Source organism: Lampetra planeri, chromosome 11 (assembly GCF_965212315.1).
Source record: "Lampetra planeri chromosome 11, kcLamPlan1.2.h2, whole genome shotgun sequence".
NCBI classification, from domain to species: Eukaryota; Metazoa; Chordata; class Hyperoartia; order Petromyzontiformes; family Petromyzontidae; genus Lampetra; species Lampetra planeri.
This window is the reverse complement of record NC_136117.1, coordinates 12282366-12299510: the sequence shown is the minus strand read 5'-3', so window position 1 is coordinate 12299510 and position 17145 is coordinate 12282366. Positions and strand designations below refer to the sequence as shown.

The 17145-nt window shown below is 47.8% G+C and overlaps 1 protein-coding gene across 1 annotated transcript in view; it reads left to right on the top strand.

Moving 5' to 3' along the window:
* LOC144721330 (synapsin-2-like) overlaps nt 1-8303 on the top strand; it is a 57955-nt gene extending 49652 nt beyond the window's left edge. Inside the window, exons 12-14 of the mRNA XM_078598868.1 lie at nt 1434-1545; nt 4924-5305; nt 7475-8303. Of these exons, the coding sequence (XP_078454994.1) occupies nt 1434-1545; nt 4924-5305; nt 7475-7616 (636 nt within the window). The 3' untranslated portion in view covers nt 7617-8303. The remainder of the gene's footprint in view (nt 1-1433; nt 1546-4923; nt 5306-7474) is intronic.
* Nucleotides 8304-17145: the final 8842 nt, after the last annotated feature.

Sequence of the window (17145 nt, the reverse complement as noted above, 5' to 3'; positions counted from 1 at the left end):
CTTCTTAAGTCTTGACTTAAAGCTTTTGTGACTGCAGGAATTCATATTCTTTGGGTCTTTGGGTAAAGTCACGTAGATAGGTTCAAAGAAACTTACAAAAAACACGAGCGGTCACCTCTTCCCCCACAAGCCACCTGGTCTGATGACGACCACTTGTGTTGCGATCGAAACGTCGTAGCTTTTTGTTGTTTTCTTTGAACCTATCTACGTGACTTTACCGAAAGACCCAAAGAATGTCCGCTTCTTTTTTAGAAGCGACCTGGCTCACAAATGAGAGCTCAACAAAGTGGCCAATCAGGAAGAAATTTATAGCAGAAAAACAATTTAAATAACCTAAATGCACGTTTCTAAACGTGGAGGGGCAAAAAACGGAGGACCCCGGAGAAAACCCCACGCGACCACGGGGAGAGAGAGACGCATGGAAACTCCAAATATGCAGGCGTCAGGGTTGATTAACCCAGGCCCTCTAACATCGTGAGTTGGGGGTGTCAGCCCGGTAACCGATGATTGCACAACGGAGCATCGTATTGAGTGGTGGTTGGCTGGGTACAGAGGTCAGATTTCCGAGGTGACACCGCTAAGAAGCCGAGGTTCAAATCCAGGTTTCAGCCGCCCGTGATTTAAACCGGGTTCTCAAGGCCGGTAAGTTGATTGTCTCATCCAAGTCACCAATTCCAACTCTGTGGTCACACACAACGGATCTCCCTCACAAAATAGCCAGGGAACTGGCAAAACGAGAATCAACCTTTTAAATAATCAATACATTAAAATTTTGTGAATTTTATATATTCTGTTTGATGTACGAGGTAGTTAAACTGTAAAACATGTAATTGATTCACTGCTCAAGTGCTCACGAAGCAGTGCTCATGTTTGTCAATGGTCTTGACCCAGTTGGAGAATAGCGATCGATTCTAGAGCTCATTGTACAGTTTTGAAATCACGCGTATATCCATCAATATCTTTTAATTTGTACATGTTGTATGTAATGGGGTCACGTGACCCCTGCAGCCACTTAGTGGCCTGCGACTTTCATCACAATGTAAAAAAAAATGCATTCAATTTAATCGTGAACTTTAATTACGATAAATCATCAAATTGCCAGTAACGGGGTGGGGTAACCAATAATTGCACCTCCATGAGCCAGTGGTGGGAATTCCACATTCCTGTCTGTTTGACTCATCATCGTCATCCGTGAATCATTCTTGTAAACCAGCTTACGGCTGAATGTTTCTTACGGCTGCATCAAAAATATAGCAGCAGCAGCCCTAATCCATCCACTGCTGAATGAAGGCCTCCCCAAGGCTTTTCCATCTCCCACGGCCTCGCCAAGCAACTAAGCGCCTGCACCCGAGCTGATTCCATCACTGTGTGGAGTCTTTGAGCGCGAGACTGCAACGTGTCGTTATTTTTTCCTCTGCCACCCTCAACTCAAGCCTGGGCAGCAGAGGGGAGGGCAGCCGTCCCCAGGGCAGCAGCGGAGCAGCCCGACACCGAGTCCCCAGCCGGGGCAGGCGGCTGGCGCCCAGGCCCGTCCACCACCTCAAGGTGAGGCCTCCGGCCACCTCCCCCCAACCCTTCTCCATCTGTCCTTCTGTATGTACGCTAAACTTCTTTCGCACCGTACGTAGCCAGCCCTGCTAATCGGAGGTGCGGGGGAAGGACAACGAACTAAACACAAAACGCAGCTGTAAACTAATGAGATTTCAATCTAAAATGATTTAAAGGTGCACAGCTTCAGGGGCTCCTAATATCGGAAGAGCATTCCAGACGGCCGCAAAAGCGCATCCGAATGTGCACGAACCACTGACCTTTGTTCGATGGATAGCCAAATGGTTCGCTTTCAGTGGCGTAGCTATCAAGTGCACAGGTGGTGCAATTCTACTCCCCCCCCCCCGGCCGTGCTGTAACACCACATAACTACTTCTGGAGTCACCTCAATATCCTTAATTCGGTTTAACACGTAGTAGGCTTTCGCGACCAATATCATCCATAAGAGAGGTTTTTTGGGTTAGATCGCGTAAATATATAAATGTGTCGTTAAACCCGCCACCACCCGACACAGCCAACTAGTAAGGTTTGTCACGTAAACAGAACGTGCCAATTCGTCACTAGTACAGCACACCGGTGTGTTGGAGAGCCAAGCCACAACATTTACAATCTGAGTACGACGTTTCGCCAGGAATTACAACCAGCTTCATCAGGCGAAAGCCAGATTTGTGGAGAAATCAACCTGCTTCGTTCCTTATGCCCCAGGGCCTATGCCAACCAAGGCCACACCGCTGCTTTCCACCCCAGCACTCATCCCCCACTCCCCTTCTCAGCTCCTTGTCCCCGCGTGCTCACATTAATCACAATCATCATCGTTCATGATCAATCCAATGATGGATGAAAACCTCGCCAAGCCGTCACCATTTTGCACGATCCTACGGTGTAATTAATAACCTATAGCACCCACACGCGAATTTGATTGCATTGCTCCATCTCTTCAACCGCATTCATACTCTTAGTCAGGTTCTGGAAAAGACATATGAAGTTAAATTACCATTGTGCCTGGCCTTTGTAGACTATGAAACAAATATTGACACCCACTTTCCCCTAACAATTATTTACAACCGCACTGATATTACCTGAATAAGTACCAAAATACATATTCAATGGGAAGTAAGACAAGAGAGTTATTTAAGTGCTGCCCTCTACTGCATGGGCCAGAGGTCACCTGAAGGAATCTCAGAGGTCGCTCTGCAACATCGGCTTCAGTGGGCCTTTGTCTAACAAGATGGCTTGCTATTCCGTGCAGGAGTTCCGAACGGATCGTTATTTTCTTGACGTGATGCCAAAAGCATTGGTGAAAATTAACAAATAGAGAGAGACGTATACATATTTAAATTCTGCGTGAGGCCACTGTCATCACGCCTTGGCTGTCAAACGTTCTCACCTGGCCTAGATGGACTGAAGCTTCCAGTGGTTACCTCTTGAGCTAAGAGGATGTGAGCCCTCTCTCGCCAACAGCTTACCCTGGGGATTAATTTAGTTGTTTCCGCCTCGGCTCGCCGACACTCTGCCGTGCGTCAATAGCACGCTGCACGTGTAAATTAGAGCCACAAAGTCACTCGGGACATCCGCTGCTGCAATTGGCCCCCAGGGGGAACGCAAGCAGCAAAGATCCGCGCACGGCGGAGTTCACGCTACATCTTTTTTACATTTTTATTTTTTTACGCCTCTTTACCCGTCAAAAGCCACACCGAGTCTCAAGACATTTTCAGGAGGATCCTGCCAAAGTCTTCGCAGCCGGGGTGGGGCGGCTACGTTGCTACCTACCGCGTAGTGATCCAAATGGAGTAATTTGCGGGTAATGTTTCTGTTCAGCATTGGGATGGTTGGCCAACTGCAGTCACATTGTTATGGGGACTTTCGTTTAGCTATGGGAGGAAAGCCAGAAAATCCCGTGCGGAACAGGGAGAAAACGTGTAAACTCTGCTACAGGCAAGGCTCCCGATTCACGAATCGAATTCACGCCCCTTCTTGATGTGATGCACACATATTACCACTGCCCTCCCACCCTGCCGCCCTCCTCTCCCGCCCTCACGCCCTGCAATTGAGGGCAAATGTTGTCCAAAGCCAGTCCGAGCATGCCACCATGTGGTTAACCCCTATAAGTGCATTTATCTATCGACGAGTAACACGATACGTGTACCCGAATGAGGCTCGCCTTTGGCAGCTCTCTGTTCGTCGACAATCGATTTATGGACAAAGGCTGCTTCGGTTTGTTTGACCATACTTCACCACTCTGATCAGTGCGTGTTGGTGAAGAGGTCGGTTGGGGGGCAGGGGTGGGGTGGCCAGGACATGTTGAAACAAAAGCCAATTCAAACGCTTATGCTGATGTGTCGAGAGTCATCAAACGGCAATGCAGGCTGTCAGAATCAGAATCTTTATTCATACCGGAGGAATCCGATGAACTATAAAGCTCTTTTTCACAGATGTCCAGTAGGGGCGGGTCAGAAAGTTTTAACAACAAACTAAAAAAACACGATAGGAGTTCAAAGTATAGGAAAGGGAAGCAAATCACACATTTTTTTGACATTTTTTATGTTACCAAGTAAAGTCCACTGACCAAGGGCGGTTTCTTCATTAGGGCGATTGGGCGACGCACCACCAACGTCATTCAACCACAGTCACGCTAGCCGTCACTGTGCCTCTGGATATAGTCCAATCAGCGTCATGTCACGTTCTGTGGAGTACCGCCTCTTTTTGGGCGATTTCACTCCGGCTGAGAATCGCCCCGAGTGGCCCCATAGACTTACATTCAAAGATGTTTTTTTTCGAACGGGGGCGCTGCAATGCATTCTCTATGGCTTCCGGGAGGGCTCGCACTAACGTGCTTACGTCATCATACGTGCTAACGTCATCATACGTAAGCACGTTTCATCCAACAACATAATTTGTCGCCACCTAGTGGAATCTTTAATAAAAGAAACTTGAGTGGATTGTATTAATAGTGAGTATAGAAACAAACAAGATGTATTGTAAGAGTCACTTTATTTTTCATTAATATTAAAGAAGTGAAGTTGCCTTTACATGCTTAAGCTGTTAATTTATCCATTGCATGGGTGGACCTTATCCTTATCAATCATCCAGACATTTGCCCCCCCTGAGAGATTTTGCAGGAGCCGCCACTGCCACTGACCTATTGGTGTCCTCGTTGAGCAAAAATATGTGAGAGCCAGGTCGCTTCTGAACAAGAGCTACAAAACTCAGCGTGCCTCACTTGGTTCAAGAAAAATTGTGGCATCTTTTTTTTAGTTCACATGCCGACCGTACATCGCCACCGCCGCCGCCTCTCCCTCGACACGTTCTCACCAAAACGATCGCTGCGTGCACTGCCCCCCCCCCGCCCCCCCCCGCGTATTTGTGTCACCACAGGAGGCGGCCCTCAGCAGGGCGCCGGGGCCCAACCTCAGCGACCCGGGGCCCCTCCGCTGGTGCAGCAGCAGCAGCAGAGGATGGGCCCTCCTGGCCAGTCCTCCCAGGGGGGGCCGACCCCGGCGGGGGGCGGGCAACCCAACCAGCCGCCGCGTCCCGGGGTGACCCCCCTCCAGCACGGAGGCGGTGGGGGTCCTCGGCCCGGCGGCAGCGGCGGAGGAGGGGGGATGGTGGGGCCCCAAACGCAGCAGCCGCCGCGGTCGAGCGGAACGTCGCAGGCCCCGTCGGGGCAGCAGGGCCAGCCGGCGAGGCAGGGGCAGCCGGCGCCGCCGCAGAGGCAGTCGAGTCAGCAGCCCGCGGCGCCGCCGCATCCGCACCTCAAGTGAGCGCGCCCTGCTTAGCGCTCGACGCCCATCGTCGTTTGCCGCCGCTTCTCTCTCTCTCGCGCCCGCGCTGTGTCTCTCTGTGTGTGTGTGTCGCATGCCGCCCCCGTGCGAGTGAGCGCCGCCGTGCCGTGCCATTGGTGTTGTGTACGCGGCGATGCACAGATTCGTCCGATGCGATTACAGTGCCCTGAGTGGACCGATAGTGTTGTTTGGGGGGGGGGCTGGAGGGTGTGGGGGACCCCACCTCCCCCCCACCCCCCCCACCCCCCTACCTCCCCCCCACCCCCGACCCTCACTCTGCTAAAGGCTCAGCCCCCCTGCTTCATTCCTTTGGTAAAGTGAAACATATCTTGGTGCAATAATTGAACACCAGTGGCGACGCAGCGGTGGCATGCCCGCAGCCTTTCCTGTGGCGAAAGCAGGCAGTGTCGTTCGCTACTCAATTCGATTCACAGTCAACATTTGTTAACTTCGTTTGACGTTGACCGTGATGGACCCCCCCCCCGCCTCACCCCCCCACGACTGAGCTTTTGAATGCCGCCTCCCCTTTAAAGAAAGCCAACGCTTCAGGGCTGACCCTCACTAAGAGACCGTTACATCGTGCCGGACTGCCCTTGGCTAAGGTTTTCGGACGTATGTATTTGTTTGATAGGGCTTTTAATGGCTTTGTGTGTTTCTAGTGAGTCGAGATCACGATTTGATTGGGGAGAACTTAGCGAGAGATTAATACGGAGAGCCACTGTGTAAGTGTAATGTTGCGGTACAACAAAACGACCCCAGACAATGACACCACAGAACTACTTCTGAGGTCACGTCGATCCTTCATTTTCTAAATTCAGCGTTTTGCCTCGTGTCCATCACCTGATAGTGTGTATCGTGCTTCCTCTCTGAGCTAGACTGGGGCCAAGTTATCTGCCAGGGCAAACATGATGGGGGTTTTTCGATCGATGGCCAGGCTGTGAGCACAATCTCACAATACATGAGAACCCGGCCCAACAACTCTGGGCACCTGGATTAGTACTTTGCCTCTTAACGTTGATGGCTCATTGCACTTAAATTGGCCACCCCCTAACTCAGTGGTACTCAACTGGAAGTCCGCAGACCCCTGGGGCTGCGTGGAAATGTCCCAGGGTTTACGTGAGGTGATTTATAAATGTGAAATTAAATCGTGTATGCGAGTCATTGGTGAATAATCATGTTTGAATCTGCCAATATAAAATAACTACGATAACATTTAAATCTATATGGTAACATAGAACGATATAAAAGACATGTATAAACTCATTGATCGTAAACAATGTAGTTTCCAAGATTTACCAGCGAGCCCAAACAAATTCCCTCACGCATGCAGAGGGTCCGTTGAATTGTATTTTTTTTATCCGCTTGCAGTTACTTGCTAGTCCGGATACACCTCACGAAATGGACAGTTGGTAAAAATATATATTTAGGTTCATTATTCATACATTCGTTTCTCAGAAACATGTTGGGGTCAGGCGAGGGGGGTGCTTAGTTGAAACAAAATTGAACAAGGGGTGGTTCAGTAGCCAAGAAAGGTTGAGAACCAACTGCCCCAAGTCATACAGATCATTCCTGCCAGAGCAGCGAAGTGTGGCCTTTATCAAGGGGTTCAGAATTTTGAACGATGCAATGAACTTATGCTGTTGTTGTGTTTTGAGATGCGCGATTATGGGGGGAAGAATGGCTTGTATTCTGCATTTGTTATCGTGCTGTGGTTTTGTTTGCTTGTCAAATCAATTGCCACGTTGTTTACTGGATACCGTCTTAGCTTCCGTAATGCATGTGCCGATTGCAGTGGATGTTGTGCACGTGTGTTTGTTGATTTCTCTTCTTTTCCCTTAAATGTCTTGTTTTTCCTTCACTCACTTTTAGAAAGTTTTAGCTGGAAATATTACTCAACAAGGTAATGAACCGGTGCTCATGAATTAAACAGCATTTCAGAGAAATCTCGTTTACCAAAAAAAAAAATGTGCAACCGTTGTATTACCATTACTCGAAAAACAAAATCTAAATTTCAAAAAATAATCTACAACTTTCACCCTCTCAACTCCACCGTACCTCGTGTTTTTTTTATATATATTTTATCTCACCCACCTCCTCCTCCCCACCCCTCCCCTCCCCTCCCCCCACCCAAAACCTTTTGGCAGCAAATCTCAGTCACTGACAAACACGTTTAACATCCCCGAGCCCTCCCTGTCGCGCGGCTCGGCGCCCGGAACGGAAGACCAGGCCAAGGCAGAGACCATCCGGAACCTTCGCAAGTCCTTCGTCAGCCTCTTTTCTGACTGATCGCTGCCTCCGACGCAACCGCCGCAACCGCCAATCACTTCTTCCAACAAGCCATGCAGCGAGCACCCAAGAAAGTCCGCCACCGCGTGCATCTGCGGCGCCGACTCGGCAGGCGGCGGTGGGGGCATCGCTTACCGGTTGGGAGGGGAGGCTTTTGCTTTCACGCTGTTTTAAAAAAAATATTACCATAACGAATATGCTAAAAGATTGTCGTAGATATCCCCCCCCCTCCCCCCCCCGTTCAACGTCGTTGCTGCTGACCGCTACGAGTCAAGGCCCCTCTGCTTGGCTAAATGTAGTCACGTAAAAAATATATAGAGAGAGCGAGCATAGCTAAATAAAATACACGCATATTTACACGCTTGTATGAAACGGTAGCGTTTTTTTCGAGAGTGACGTTTAGAGTTGAAAATCCGACACCCTGTAATTGTGTTTGTGCTCGATGTTCAAGCTGACGCGGTTCTGTAATTGTGTACGTTTGGCACGATGTGTGTGTGTGTTGCTTGCACCCTTTGGTCCCTACGCACCCTGGCATGTTGGCAATAACGGCGTGTTTGTGATGTCTCGTATTTTTTACCTCCGCTAACGAGGAATGAGTAATTCGCACCGACGGCAGCGCTGCCCGAGAAAATGACATGTTTCCGAGTGAAAATAAAAAAAGTGCGCGAATCGTGTTGCAACCCCAAACCTGTTTGCGGGCCCCGCTCGCGTTCTAAATGTATTTTTGTTGGACGTCTTAAATGTTTCGCGCGTATTGTTTTGCGGTGCTCTGCTGCCCTCTGCGGGCATCTCGATGGCAGGTTTCACATGCCGAGTAGATTCACCTTCAAAGTCAAAGACAAGTCCATCTGCTATCTGAATCCTTCATTTAACAATGGCAAGTTCGTCCACGGGCCCATTCCAAATATTTTACTTGTCGGTACCAACTGACTTATACCAACGTCTTTATGTACCCAATCAAGTCAAAAGCCAAAGTGAGTTCCTGTTTAAATGAGAAGAGGCGGTTGCTCATTTCCCATTTCAAGTGATGGAACATCCACATTCCTGTGGTGGGGATAAGTATATCCATAAAAAAGACACTGTTGACTTCCGCACAAAGTGGTACTGATTTTATCAACATTGGAGGCATGATGAGCCAACCCCCAACCATAAAAGTGGCATTTAATAAGAACTAGAAACCGCGTGAACTTTGGATATGACTGTCCGTCCTTCCATTCCTCCCAGGCAACCATCAAAACGTTTAAACGCATACAGAGCCCTGTCTGTATGCAGCTTTCTCTGGCCTCCTCTGCACTGCATATCCCAATTCATCTCGATGTCTTGCTCTGTTTCTCTCTTTCTCCTCTATTTTCTGTCCCGACTTCTACCTCTCCTTCCATATTCCTCTCCTCCCTCCACTGCCTCTCAACCACTTCCCTCCCGCTACCGCTTTCCACGTGCGTCTCTCTTTCTCTCACCTCTCACCCTCGCTATTCATTTTGCCAACGCTCCTTTCACGCCTCAACCTGTCTTGCCTCTCCCTAAATATCCCTTCCACTGCCGGTTGCTTTCCGCTTTCCCTCTTTGCTCTTTCTTCTCCACTCCATGCCCCTCTCCTTTCAGCTCCTCTTCCTTTCGACCTCCCTCCTCTATCTCCATCCCCCCCCCTCCTCACCACCACGTGCGCCATGCAGGCAGACAGGAATCCAGGCAGGCAGGACGCCAGCCAGAACACTTTTTTTCCCCCCGCCATAGATAGTGATGATGTAATCACGTAGTCTCACGTTCATTTGCCGTTCACACAAATCGGTCGCCCCAAACGTTTGCCACCACCTGTGGTGCCGAATTCTGATCTGGCCCAGCGGATGACGATGACGTAGCAAGGACTCGCGGCCAATTTGTTGAAGAGGAATTGCTGCCGCGCACGCGCGTGACCTGAAGTGGTATCGACGCGTTCCGCCGCGATTGCACGAGCTCGTTTGCTTGCCCCGGAGGGCGAAAAGTCGACGGTTGGTCGCAAAGGCACACAGAGAGTCCACCCGTTGTTAGTACGGCATTTGTTTCCTGCTGCGTGTCGGTGTGTTTTCGCGTGAGGCATGTGTTTCGCGTTGTGTTTTCGTGTGTTTTCGTGTTGGTGATGCACTTGGGTCCATGTTGCGTATCGGTGAGTTCTGTGTAAGTATAAGGCATTTGTGTATGAGTGTTGCATTGTCTCCGCAATGTGGTGAAAGCGTTCACCGTGCACCATTCAATATTTCTCCTGCACGGTATCCATGCCGCAGCCTGCACACCACCCACTGCCCCACCCCCTTCCCTGGAAATCAGGGGGCAGCGTGACCCATGCGTTCAGAACTGCTGGGCTCATCCTGTCTTCGCGTTTGCCGGAGATTGTAAGATTTCCCCCCGGCCTTGAATGTTTTCGTCTTATGCATACGTGAATGTAACCCCACGGTGACTTTTTTCACGATTGTCGCTCACCGACGTCGCTCCCTAACTTCGCCGCCGTGACCCCGCCGGGTCACCACCCCCACCCTGACCCCCCCCCGCCCCCCGCGGCGCGACGTTCCGTTCTATGCAGGGCGTTCTCTCCTCGCTTGTCGTTTTGACCGTTGCCGTTCGGCGATTCCGCGTCGGACGAATTCGTCCGCTCCCCCACGAGGCGTTCGGCGTCCCCCCCATCCCCTCCCCGCCCGTTCGCCGAAATCAGGAATCCTCCTGTCGTGGTTTTCGCGAAACGTCGGAATGACCGCGAGTCTCGTGCGGGCTCCCCCCCCCCCCCCCCTCTGGCCCCCCATTGCCGAGTCGACCTTTCCGTGTCATTCAGGGCGACTTTTAGCCGTTGGATTGGGGGGAGGGGATTTAGAAAGTCGTAATTTTGAATTGCTGTGCTAATGACGACGTGCTGTTTCGCGTGTTGTTGCGTCTTTTACCTCGTGTGGTGTACACTCGGCGTGACTCCGCTGTTGCATGGAGAAAGCGGAAAACCTGTGGGCGTATTACCGTAGTGTGGATTTTTACCATGATGTGTCTACCAACAGATGCCCCCCCGCCCCGCTCGGCAAACCTTTAATTTTTTAATTCTGATAGTGGCCCACCTCCCCGTGTGTTACCTCTGCGGCTGGCTTTCTGGTCCCTGGTTTGTTTTGTTTGTTTTTTTGGGGTCGCGTGACAGTCCTAAGTGCTGCAGTGCTTTTTTCGCCGGATCGGTGGTGAGATTTCAGAGGCCGCATTGCTCGCTTCAGCAGAGCCACCCGTGGCTGCCGGGTGGCGGCGAGGAGGCGAATGGCGCAAATGAAGCCCCGGATCTCGCACTCAAAAAGAGGGCCCCGCGAACCAATGGGGGGGGGGGGGCGGGGGGGGGGGGCTGACCGGCCCCCCCCCCATGTGTCAATTTTGCTCGGGAGTCTCGGGGTGATCGTTGCATATTAAGTGCATTCGTAGCTTCTACCGTACGTGTTTTAAATAGCTATAAGACATCAATTTAACAACAAAAAATGCGTCTTAATTTACGCCGAATTATATGAGAGTATATACATTACAATAGTGTATTTAGTGATACATATCTATAACATGTTGGTTCAGAGATCACATATACTACGTGAAACGTTGACCTTAGTGGATACAATTAATCGGTGGTTCTTTGCCAAATGCAATTGAAATTAAATATTCACGTTACACATATATACTGTACCGTGTGACATCACACACAGACGGGTGTAGTGTTTGCATTTTGAATGTCTGCAATGTATTTAGTTGGGATAGACACCCACAATTTAATTCTAGATTTGAAGCTTTCCTGACTGCAAGGATTCATATTCTTAGGTTTTTTCGGTAAAGTCACGTAGGTAAGACATCAAAATTAATGCCTCCGAAACGTCGTGATTTTTGTTTTATTTTATTTATTTTTATTAATTTTGATGTTTTACCTACGTGACTTTACAGAAAAAACCTAAGAATATGACCCCCAATTTAGCATATATTATCTCACGTCACACTTTCATGCTCAATGTAGCTTTTATACATCCATTCGTGCTCACATTGATATCTTGTAGAGGTGCAGTGACGCCTCGATTCAGCGATTGATATTGAATCTCTTCGCTAATGTGCATTGAATCACGTGTATGTATGTTGAACTTCTTTCGCACCGTACGTAGCCAACCGTGTTAAACGGAGGTGCGAGGGAAGGACAACAAACTAAACAGAAGAAGCAATTCAGAAGGAATTCGTTTTCAAGGATGACATGCTTCAATAAGGATGACGTGCTTTCCGAGTCATATACCCTGCGCGGAAGCGGATTACTGCAGGCTGTGTGATTACATCGCGGGCATTGGCTGTACTTCTATGCGCCCACGTCTGCTGTGCTGTGCTCATCACCTGCAACCCATCCGCACTGACCTAGCATGGCGAAGCACGCTCAAATAAACCCCCACGGCCTGCACGGCGTGGGGAGGCCCTCATCCAGCAGTGGATCAGATTAAAAAAAAGTCTGGATGCGTGATTCCTTGCCGTCAATTGTGGCCGCGTAATTCGTCACAACGCTGGGAAAGCGATCGATCGTTGAGTCGCATTCATCGAATTGCCCTTAACGATAGCGAATCGTTGCACCCTTATTACGATGCGTATGCCAACTCGCCCAGCGGGTCACAGGGCGCTCGCTCTCATCCTCCGCACTGCTGCTGCTGCTGCTCTCCCAGCGAGCAAACGTTGACGTCAGCGAGCGCTTCATTATCACACCGCGGTTGCATATTGTTTGTGTCTAGTCGTGGTTAAATATTGAAAACTTGAAAGTGAATCGTATCATGTGGTCTCCCACCTCCCTCACCCCCCCCAAAGTGTTTCTGTGATGCCTCTCCTTCACCATGAATTGTAACCAACAGATGGCTTCTCAGTCTGTGCCGTACAAAGGTCTGCCTCGTCCCAAACGTCGCCCGCAGTGCTTATAATTGAATGATCGTTCGCACTTGTGTATTTAAATATAAACAGAATCATAATATTTACCTTCTGGGCGCACGGTGCAGAGTCAGCGGATAGCGGTGTGAGTGGCACAACTGGAAGTGACACCTGTGAAACGTGTAAGTTGCTGGGTCAAGGTTTGCTTGGTCGGGCCTATACTGTGATGTCTCCCTCCTCGTGCGTGTTTCCCTGCCCTCACCCGAATCGTCACAGAACCCCCTTCTACCCTCACGGTGTTCTCAATTGATTTTGCAAAGTGTCTTTAAGACGCGATTGCATTTTCTTTTCTGCCATTTCCATTGAAATTGTTGTCATTTTATCAATGACGTAAAACATGTATGAAGTTATTTTGGTGAGGCGTCATGTCACAGGTTAATGTTCCTGATTCATGTATACCACTGATTGATTGTATAAGAGGAACCCCGGTATAATAGACCGACAGTGAGGATTCAGGGATGATGGTAATGCCACCTAATTTCTTGTGTCTTTCTGTTTTCTAATATGTTTGCTCTTTTTCCGGGAGAGTTGCATTCATGTCAGTGCTTTGCGAGCCAATGCAAAAATGTTATTGTGTAAGAGCCAGATGTTTGAGGCTGACTGACAGGAGAGGCCGTGACCTATTCGGGTTTTCCAGCATAGTTTATTTAAATTGTACTGATTTGTTTCACGTTATCCTTGATGTGTTAAATCAAGAATGCCCGTTGTTGCAACGAAACACCGCCACTACAGTAACTTAAGAATCTCAGCACCATTAATTTTGCACGGGGAAAAAAAATCTGGCCTTTTGCGTTGACTATTTTTAGCCGTTGACTGTCAATTATATTCTCTGACGCACATATGAAGAAGAAAAAAATCGAGCTTTTGAAAGGATGGGTTAACTTTCATGTGTGATTTTTTTTTGTGTGTTCAATTCATTAAATATTTCATACCTGATTCGACCGGTATTACGAAGGAAGCCTGCAAAAGTGATGAGCGACCATTGTCGCAAATGAAAGGGGATTTGTTCATTCTGCGATGCCATCGGTGTAGATGATACGTCAACCATGAGGCATTGGTTTTTTCTGCTTGGGCATAATATTGCAACCCTTGCCACCGAGCATGTGAGGTGCAAGCCATGACAACCAAATAATACAAGTGCGCTGTAAGTAAAGCGCCGCACTTTTGCCAAATGCGCTCTGAACATAATTATCGCTGTGCCCAACTGCTATACGGGTGTGAGATGTTTAAGCCGAATGTGACATTGTGTGCGGAGGAGATATGGGCCGAGGTTTCCGGCGGTGATATCGCGAGGTCGATATGTCATGGTGAAATTTCAGGGCAGTTGTTTGCAGAAATTGTCACCAGCAATTAATTTTCTTTGAGCAACTATGGCAAACCTGGTATACGGCAATGGCGTAGAGTGACGGAATTCTGTCTAGACAGTCAAAACAAAGTTCGTTGAATGGTGTGTTTGACGAGCGATGATTGGTCTCCAGGGCCACACAGTCTTGGTTCGTAACGTGAACTGATTGAAAGTTGCTTTTCCAGTTGCTCACTAGGGGAAGCAAAAACCTGATTTATCCATATTTGGGGGGGGGAAACTTGATTTTTTTATAATCATATATACAAGTGGTGTGGCAACAATTTCTCGCGACGATCGCTGTCGAGAATTGCCCTAAAATGTCCAGCCTGCATCGTGGCTTTAAAGGGATTCGACCAAAGCGGGGCAGGACAACTGAGAAAACGCTGCAATGTAGTTACATCGTTGAAACCAACTGTGTCTACCAACCCAACCAATGTCGCGGGTCTTCTTCGAGTGACCATTTGGTGTCAAGTCCGTACTGCGCTGTGCAAAATGTACAAAACAAATAATGAAGTTTGCGGTACCCTACGATTGCTCCCACGCGCAGGCATCGCATCTTTGGTCCATCGCCGACATGCGTTTTACCTGTGTGGCGTGTAAAACCGTGTCCGCTGGATCTTGATCGTGTGAGAACCCCACGGTCGCCTATAGAAGTCCTCGCATTGATCCTGCGTAACTGTGCGTTGTACAGCGACTACTGGGACGGGCGCAAAGAGCGTGCATGTATGTATCTGTGTGTTTTGCTGAACCTCTGAGCTTGATTCTCCCGGCCGTGCCCATGTACTGCGAATTGGTGTTTGTGCATTTGCTTCGTAAATCAGTAGTCACGATATCCCCGCGTAAGACCAGTGTTGGCTTGTGCAAGCTTCGTGGAGGCCACTAGTTGTTACTATTCAACCTACATTCACCTGGCATCCTTCCCGCACCTCTCTCTTGTCTCGGTGGAGATGATAACACTATGTAACACCATTTTTGTTCCTGGGTAGTAAGTGTTATTTCGTAATTGCTTATGCCCAAAAGGTATAGAAAATGGAAATTGTTCCGCACAAACTTTGCTTTTGTGACCAGGACAGTGATATTTAGAAATTTACCTATTTTTAACGAGAAAACGGGCAAATGTGTGTCTTTTCGTTAACATAAAATTGTTTCGTAAGGCCCAATTAGATGTGCAGTGGTGGCATCAGCACCTTCTGAGGTCCACCAGTGGCTCCCACTTGACGCTGTTCCTCCCCACAGAAAACTCGGTCCACTGTGGCCAGTCCCGCCTGTGGTAGTGCGCCTTGGTGTCTAAATCTTTTGAAGTAATTTTTGTATTACTTTAGTATAAATACATGTTCATTTTGATTAATATGTAGTTTTTTTCTCACTTTACGTGAACGAAAAGACACAAATTATCCAACATTCTTGGTTATTTCTTACCGAAAGAACCAAGAATATTAATTCCTGCAGTCATGAAAGTTTTAAGTCAAAATTCTCCCGTTTTCTCATTGAAAATAGGCACATTTCAAAATCTCACTGTCCTGTTCACAAAAGCAAAGTTTGTGGGGAATAATAGCCATTTTTTGTATTTTTGAGGCGTAAGCAATTACGAAATAATACTTACTATCCAGGAACCAAAACATTTTTACACAGTGTAATCATACGTAGTGGCTCTTTGTACAGAATCCATGCAAACTTATCACTGAGTAATTGTAGATTAGATTTTCTTCGTGTCTGTGTAAATCCTGTTTCCGTTTGCCGATATAGTTTTTCAGTTTATTTTTTAGAAACGCCCCCTCCCGTAACCGCTTCTGGAGTAAGAAAAGAACAGTTGTGAATTTCGCTGCTATAAAAGTAGATGTCTGAAATAAGCATTTTTTTTAAGTGCAAAAATTTGTGCAATTTTTGGTGGGACTGTGCGTTGTGTATAATTTGCTGGGTGATCATTATCGTGGCATTATACATGTCTATAACAATAAAAAAAAGCATATCAAAATGTATTGTATTCCGTAGCACTTGTTCACTGATGTTTGTTATTCGCTCCTATTTTGCTTTCTCACTTTCATTTATAAAACACAACAATACACAAGACACGGCGCACTTGTAATATCTTGGTTATGCGATCGTAGACTGGACTATGCTATGGACTCCGTGACCCGTGTTCGATTGCCAGCATACAGCCAACATCAGCGGTGGGCGATTCGTGAACCGGTCATAGTGCTCACCCTCCACCATTCTAGTGCACGTCAGCATCACCAAAGAATTTGACATGGGGAGGCCTTCACCCCAGTAGTGGGCTGACAAAGCGCTACAAGTTATGCATGAATTGTTTAATTTGAGAAGCTCTTATTTAAAGCTGGCTTAAAGGGGTATTCTAAATGTTACCATAAATAAAGCTACATTTAAATGGGGAAAAAAATATACAATATGCAGCCCGTTGTCAATTCACTGCTGGATAAAGGCCTCCCCACGCCTTATCATTCATCAGAGTGTATTGACAATTTTAGATGTTACCATTGATATTCGCTGTGGCTGGGAATTGAACTCGGGTTGCCACGTTCAAAGTGCAGGCTGCTAACTTACTGCACCGCCGGTCCACCGAGGCAACACATTGCAGTTCCCTAACTTCACTATATTATTTTGGAAGTTATATTACAAGAATAGCAAGTAATGTTGTACTTATCTCATGGTTTTATCATGCATGGAAAGTTGAACAGGGGATCCAAATTGTGCCATCATCTTCTCTGACCCAGATGTTCGAAATGGGCCATAATACACATCCAAATAAGCCACCGTTTAATATTCTAGTTGTATATCCATGGATTTATAAATCATGAAAAATTGTTAATTTTGCCATGGTAAAATAAACATGAGGATTTGAACCAATGGCTCAATGTTTAGCGTGCTGGGCTCTGAGCCTGGTGCCCTGGGTTCAATTCCTGGCCAAAGCTGACATCAGTTCGAGTGAGATCCGAACCGGTCCTGGGCCCCACCGCCCACACTGACCATCGTGGTGAAATATGGTCAAACAACTCCGGATGACAAAACACGGCGCAGTGGATTAGGATAGGATTGAAAATCTAATATTTAAAATACATCAGTAAAAAAACATGTGCGGCCAATTTGTCTGTCTCCAATCAATCAGTAAGGTCGAATATAACTGATTGCCGAATGCCGCTCAATGTGCAGCCCACTTGCACATTCTTACTGCAGTAATTTAATTGTTCCCGTTTACAATTACCATTCCTCAATAATAATATTTCAGATGTTGCCGTG